General features: G+C 37.7%; 1 protein-coding gene across 1 annotated transcript in view; it reads right to left on the bottom strand.

Moving 5' to 3' along the window:
- IL1RAPL2 (interleukin 1 receptor accessory protein-like 2) overlaps positions 1 to 7,911 on the bottom strand; it is a 921,055-nt gene that overhangs the window by 440,066 nt on the left and 473,078 nt on the right. The window contains exon 3 of the mRNA XM_004685671.1: positions 6,612 to 6,798. Within this exon, the coding sequence (XP_004685728.1) occupies positions 6,612 to 6,798 (187 nt within the window). The remainder of the gene's footprint in view (positions 1 to 6,611; positions 6,799 to 7,911) is intronic.

Genomic DNA, 7,911 nt, shown 5'->3' with positions numbered 1-7,911 from the left:
CGCCGCCCCTGAGCCTCTGGCCTGTACCCCAGTTCTGTATGCACAAATAAATAAATCTTAAAAAATATATATATATAAAATGTACACGTTTGCACTAATTTGACTGAATTATTGTCTTTTTTTTTTAACTGTATGAGAAGACAGATTTTTCCCAGCCCTATAAAGCCTTTGAATATTTGTAGGTGGAAATGAAAAATATGCAATAATGCAATTCCCCTACTGGTATATGCATGCTCCTTTAAGATTTTCTTTTGAGCAACATGAGATTTAAAACTAGACATCAAAAACTATTAAGATATGTAGCACAGAAGTCCTCACTTAAAAAGTGTCAATAGGTTTTTAGAAACTGCTACTTTAAGCAAAAAGACAATAATGAAAATAGGTACTTGAATAACTTCTTTTAAATGTAGGCCAGGATTGCTTTTTTCACATCAATGTTACAACAAAATGACATAGAACAAAATATTGTTTTTTGAGGCCCTGAGTATAAGAGAAGTGATTGTGTGAATGCACTCTAAGGTAACTATGAAATTATATAATTTCATATACTTATTCCTAATTTGATCTGAAGAAATCCTCTCTAGTTTATTTGAATATCTTTGAACCCTTAGAGCCTTGAAAGTTTCCCTCAGAAGGATTTTAGGAACTGTTTCCAAAGTAACAATTTTTATAGAAAATTCTGTTTACATCAATGATCCAAGTGTATTAAGATATGCACTTCACAGAGCAATCAGAGAAGTGTTATAATGTTGTAAGAAGTCAGAAGTTCAGGATTTGAAGACAAAATTGGCCATGTGTTAGCTATGTGACCTTCCATAAGCAATTTCAGAGGTGCCATCTGTAAAAAGACTAAAAAAAAAGCCTCCAATAAGTAGCCTCACCTACTTTCACTAACTGATGAGTTTCAGCTAGAGGAGATACAGCCCCCTCCACATACACCCTTTGCAGCTTGAAGAAAACCAGGATTGACTCGCTCAGCCATCCTGAGTGCAAGCTTCATTTTATGGAAAAGAAGCAGAACAGCACCCCAGAAGGCCGCTGCATCTGCGGTACTAGTGAGAGTCACCAGCATCCAGGCACACCGACACTGATGTGCACCTCCACCTTTAGTCACATGGGCCCCAGAACAGTTCAACTCCACAGCAAATTTCATCAAATAACCTCACTGAGCCATATTATCATTTTGTACATCAGACCAATATAAAAAGATTTAAAGAAGTTTGCTGTCAGCTATTATCTACTATGCAAATATTAACTGGTAGTACAGCTTAGAAAAATTTCCTTTGCAAAAATATTCACGTCTATGGTTTAAAAGAGAAGTATGCCTGCTATTTTTCACTTCATACAAATGCTGTTGTATCAGGTAGTACTCATTCTTCATGGAGCTGTTTCATGAGAAGAAGCTGCTGACGTACCTACCTTCCACCATGAAAGCAGGAAAATGCTTTGTTATAAAGATTTATTTATTTATGCATAGAACTGGGGTGTAGGGCAGAGGCATGGAAAGAGAGAGGGGATTCACCAGAGACAAAGTGGGGAGCAGAACAGGAGGATTTTACTAAAATATATTGCAAAAGAAAGCAGTGGGGAGACAGAAGAGGTCTGTTGCACTATGTGAGTCAGCTCCCTGGCCTGGCATTGAACCCAGGCTGTAGCACAGAATAAGCTGAGACTTAACCCCTAGGCAATCAGGGAGGGACCCAGAAAAATGTTTTATTTTGGTCACTTTACTAGCCCAATCCTAGTGTGTGACCTAGTACATGCTTGGTACCCCAAAAGTACGTGTTGAGCAGCTGTGCAAATGAATGAATAAATTTATACGGAATCATTTATAGTATCCTAATTGATAAATATCTGAAATGCATACAAGAGCCTGGAGTGTAGGCCAGAGGTACAGGGAGGGGGAAAAGATTCACCAGAGTGGGAAACAGAACAAACAGATCTCCTGAAATACACTTTTGAGGGGGACAGTGAGAGAGACAGGACAGGTATGCTGTGCCATGTGGGTCAGCTCACTAGCTGGGGATGCAGTGCTGAGACTTAACCCCTTGGGTCATCAGGGACACCCCCTGTATCTTAACTGTTAATGAACTATTTAAGTTAGGGGGATTCTATATTACAAATGAAGGTAAAGGGACTCAACTTTGGTGACAACTGGACTTCTCAGTGAATAATGTAGTTATTCCAGTGTTTTTTGAGTTCAATAAAGAAATGAAACTTTATCTCATTTGAATGTTTGTACAAACACTAACCTTATATTCCATTATCATGTGGAAGCTGCATTCATATACTGTCAGGGGGGAAGCCTAAAATCATAGTCTCTCCACTACACTAAGCAAAATAAGTCAGGAGAAAGACAAATACCGAATGACTTCACTCCTATGTGGAGTAAGAAGAAACAAAGCAAAGGACAGACAAAAGCAAACCAAAAATACACAAACCTTTGAAATCTAAAGAACTAAAACTACAGGAGAGGATTTAGGGAGATGGGAGTGGGCAGCAAAGGGGGAAGGCAGCACACTGGACAATGGTGGACGACTACTGGTGCTTGGGTGATTGGTGTGGTGTGGAAACATACACTTGTAGAGATGTGAACCTATAGCCTCTGAAGCAAATACAGGGGGTATAGAGCCCCCTTACACATAACTCTTACCTTCCTCTCTCTCTCTCTCTCTCTCTCTCTATATATATATATATATATATATATGTATATATGATAATGCATATGTGATATATATATGATATATATCATATATACATGTATATGTATAGAGAGAAAGAGATAGATATAGATATTTATATCTATATCTATATTTATTATATTTATTTCAAAAGCTCATGTAACACATTCTTTTGACTGTCAACACACTATATATATTTTGAGGAATCACCATATTATGTTCCATAGCAGCTAGGCTAGCGGACCCTATGACAATTCCACTCCTGGGTATCTACCAATACAATGAAAAACACTAATTCAAAGGGATATATACATTCCTAGGTTCACTGCAGCACTATTTACATCAGCCAAGCTATGTAAATAACCACAGTGCTCAAAGACTGATGAGTGGATTAGAAAGATGTGGTATATACACAATGGAATATAATTCAGTTTTAAATAAAAAATAACTACTTGACCTTTGAAAAAAATGGATGAATTGGAGGAGATTATGCTAAACAAAATAAGTCAGAAGGAGAAAGACAAATATAGGATGGTGTGACTTATATGTGGAATATAGAGAAACACAAGAAAGGATCAGATAAAAGCAAACCAGTAACAAACCCCAGAAATCTGGCTATAGAACTGAGGCTACCAGAGAAGTGGGGGGACAGCAAAATGGGGAGTGGGCGCAAAGCACTCTGGCTGCCTTGGTGCAGGTAAGGATAATCTCCACGGCTGACCAATGTGATCCTGCACCTCTAAACCGCATATAGTACTATAAACCAATGGCACCTCAATAAAAGAAAATCACTGGAGACAACACATTGTTCATCTTTAACTTTGGATGTGTTGACTAATTATTGTTGTAAATTTAAAGTTTAGTAAAAAAGATATTTATGCAAGAGGTTTTTGAGAGTCAAACTGAGCAATCTAGGCCCAGAAGAACAATATTACACTGTTCTAAGTGACTCCTCCGGCCCTTGGAGTTTTTGACCTTTGTTTACATGTAAGCTACATGTGCAGAAAGAGTACTTATTTTTACTCTATTTTTTTTAAGAGAATAAAAGACATTTAGTTGATTTTTAATATTTTTTGTTAATTAATGAAGGTTGCTTTCTAGCTGTCTTAATTGATAGTTATTGTTTTTAACATTAAAGAAATTGCTTGATTTTACAGAGTTAATTTAATCAGTCATCTGTGATTGGAAAGATGTAAGGACAAAGGTTTATTTGAATCTTTAATCCTAAAAGAACACCTTAGAGACATGAAGGTGAACTCATGTTTCCTCTCCTAGTAACTCATAAAAATGACAGAGCTCAGAGTGGACTTTCCAGACTTTTCTGTTATTTTCCTCCACAGAAGTCTTCATAGCAGAGAAAAGTCAACGTCTTTCTGACATGTGAAGCATCCCTGTCAGGGTGGAGGAGACAATTTCCAAGAAAGAAAAATGTAGACTATTCTTTGTTTATTGTTTGGTCCACGGGTGTGTACTGCAATGAAAACTGGCAGAGTGTTCTCTAGTTTACATTGTGATAGCCAGATTATAACACCTCAATGCGCAGCCTGGTAGGTTAATGCCCAGACTATATGACAAGCAAGTAGATTATTGAAATATTGTCTGAGAATGGAAACATTTTCCTAATACATCAATACATTTTTCCCCAGGGATTCTCCTGAAAACTTATGAGAGAAACTGGGTTAACAATATATTTAGTATTGTCGGGGCTCTTTAACTTTTTGTTCTGTTGATGATCTTGATCCATTAGTATAAGTGCAAATCACAACTACTTTATGATTTTTTTTAAGTTACTTAACTTGTGTGAGTCTCCAGTTATTTCTTCTCTAAAATGGGGATCATAATGATCCCTACCTCATAGAATAATTCTAGAGATTGAGTTAACCTACTGAAAGTACTTGAAACAATATTTAGCATATGATAAGAACTCAACAAATATCACTTGTCATTATGATTATTATTTATCAGTTGTAAAGTTCTATAAAAATAGTAATCATCCTGGCAGAACTGGAAAAGCCATTACTACACCATTGTTGATCTACGTCAAAGAAAGTGTGAAGGTCAGCATTTCCCAAAGAAAAAACTGCTTTGGTGTACAATGATGATAGTGAATGTCTAGAGATAGGAAGGAATAATTGTACAGAAAAACCAGACAAAAGTATAAGAGTAATTTAGGAGATTAATAGCTAACGGCCTGGATGTTACTCCTAGCTGTTAACCTCCCTTCCTTAAAAACAAAACTAAATAAAGTCTTCTTCCTCTTTCTGTGGGCTCCTCTGTATCAGTACTGCAACTGACAGAAGTACCTGAGATGAAGGAGATCAAGGTTGGCTGTAGCCCCAGGCCCACTGCAAGAGAGGTAATGGTTGAGAAAGTGAACTCTGGAGCCACACAGTCTGGAATACTCAACCAGCCTTTCTTAAGCTAAATAACTCTGGGTAAATTTTCACATTCCTCTAGTGCTGAGTTTTGTTTTGTTTTGTTTTTTAAAGATTTATTTGTTTGTACATACAGAACTGGGGTACAGGCCAGAGGCTCAGGGGCGGTGAGAGGCTTCACCAGAGACAGAGTGGGGAGCAGAATAGGCAGATCGACGAAGTACACTGCTGAGGGGAGCAGCGGGCGGGTCAGGAGAGGTCTGCCGCACCATGTGGTCACCTCAGGGGCAGGCGGGAATCAAACTCATGTGGAAGTGGCTTTAGCTTCTCAGTGCAGTGCTTTAACCCGCTGCGCCACCAGGGAGGGCCAACGTGCTGAGTTTTTTTTAATCACTATTAAATGAGAACAGCTGCCTCCGCACAGTTGATTTGAGTGGTCCAAGAGATAACGCAGAGACCAAGCTTAGCACACAGAGTGGCACATAGCATATGCCTAGCAAATACTAGTAAAGCTTATGATGATATGAGGGATCCCTTGAATTATGGGTAGTTTGTATTTATGCACATTGAACATCACATTTCATTTTATCGGTCAGAATAGAATGTTAATTAAGGAAGGAAAAAAAAAGTGTGTGGGGGGGGACCAATCACACAGAGCTTGGAAGTCCTTGCTCAGACCAGGATCTCTGTGTCTAAGAATGAGATTCCCGCAGGTATGAAGGCAGAAAGGATTGCAAACGCAAAAACATATGACCATTGTATATTAGAATTTAGATTTCCCTGGGGACTGAGGGTCCATCAGACCCTATAGAATCAAACGTCTATACTTGGTTCTAATAATGCTGATAGCACCTGAGCAGAAAACCTCCTAGGTGACTTCTGGCAGTCACATATAAAACCTCACTGTGTTGTCAATCACTGTGGCTCAGCATGAAGAAACGTACTCAGTCCTGTTAGAGGATCCCAGTGCCCTCCTTTGTCAGTTCTCTTAACTCTAAACAAGTCTCTGTCATTAGTTCCTTCACTCGACTTTCTTCTGTTCAACCTGTCAGTGTGACTTATTTGCAGAAAAAAAAAAAAAAAAAACATTATTTCCAGTTTTCTGACATTCTCCACTGGGCCCATTTCTCCTGCCTGCAAGACAATGGTGGTTCTTACAATGTAGACCATGATGACAATTGCTATTATTTGTAGGTACTATTAGGTTTAATGCCAGACCTCTTCCTCACAATAAGCAATATTCCTATGGCCTGCATATAATTGCTTTGTGTTACTTAAATCTTCACTTGTGTTCCCATAAGTTGGGGGTTACGGGAGATTTTACTTATTTTTAGCAGTTGGAGATGAGATGACTTCTGAACACTACTGATGGAAGTGTATGAAAACCAGTGGCATATAAGAGACACGTGCTTGAATTATTTCGTTGTGGATCTATTGAGTCTTCTCAGTAAAATATCTAATACCAAATACTAGGAATGATATCTTTCCCCTTCCCTAGCCCCAAGCCAGCTATTGACATAAGGAAAAAAATACATTTGACAACATATTGAGTTACCTTGTACCACACAACATCAGGCTCCTGATCGGACTTTTTAAAGTCATCCATGTCTGGGCAGGAGATCTCCTTTCTTTTAGTGACTTCAGATTTTTCTAAATAGCGGATCCTGCTATTGTAACACAGGCCTGATTCATTCTCTGCAACAGTCAAGGACATTGACACCTTCATGCAATATGTCGAGTTTCTGTAGAAACAGAGAAATAGCAAAATGTCTTTATTGGGTGTTTACCACTTTGTACTTTATATATTTCAGGAGTAGTGACTTTTCCATTTAGTACCTTGCCTAGAAATCAGAAACAACATCAAAACAACATAGAACAGTTTTCTTCTTCAACTGAAAGGAAGATATGAAACAAAATGTTAATGTGGGCATCTCTGGCCACAGAATAACTATACAGCTACATTTATCTTCTGAAGTATAAGGCAATCAGGATTCTTGCCCAGTGGTAAATTTTGCAATGTGGAAAATCTCCCAGTGAAAACTTGTAAGAATGTCTAGATCTAGAGCTATGGCCATTTCTGCTCTGCACCTATAGCCATCCCTTCACAGATATTACAAGGATGGCTTAATTTTGCCATTGGATTCTAAGCTACTAGTTCCTTTCAAGGACACATACCAAAAAGCCAAAAAAAAACAAAAACAACAGACCAACATATGGAAGGTATCAATTAAATTACATAGCTTTTTAAGGTGTTCAGTGAAATATATCAGGGGTCAAATTCCAGGCATCTACAAAGAATAAAATGTGGTCAGTCTGAATTTTACTTACCAACACTAGCATTGTAAAAGAAATTCAGCATAAGGTTATTTTAGAAATTGGGTGTTAACTGGTCAACTCATTATATAAGAATACTTCTCAAATATTGTTCTGCCTTCATTTCTGTGTGTATGGCTCATGAAGTTTCCACACTCTCTACTACGTGAACTTTCAGAGCTGAGCCACAACAAATAAAATGGTAGTGTGTAAGGAAGTGATCAGAAGTAGACTGATAAGATTTAGAAGTTCAACTGTAAATTTCTTAGTGGAACATTTCAGGACCTACTCTAGTCTAAACATCAAGGGATACCTTTGACTAAAAATACAAATTTTCCAAGGGTATAAAAGAATCAAGTATTCTATTACAGCAATCTTTACAAATGGAATTAGCATTGTGACCAACAATGTTTTATTTTATTTTATTTTATTTTTATTTTTATTTTATTATAACAGTTTATTTTTACATCATTTTGTACATTTTTTTTCCATCTCAATTGTAGTCCCCGCGGGTTTCCCATCACCAAGTCACCCGTGTGCCA

Source organism: Condylura cristata, unplaced genomic scaffold (genome assembly GCF_000260355.1).
Source record: "Condylura cristata isolate star-nosed mole 26May11 unplaced genomic scaffold, ConCri1.0 scaffold00019, whole genome shotgun sequence".
Taxonomy (NCBI): Eukaryota; Metazoa; Chordata; class Mammalia; order Eulipotyphla; family Talpidae; genus Condylura; species Condylura cristata.
The sequence above is the reverse complement of the archived record's forward strand: the minus strand, read 5'-3'. Positions and strand labels throughout refer to the sequence as shown.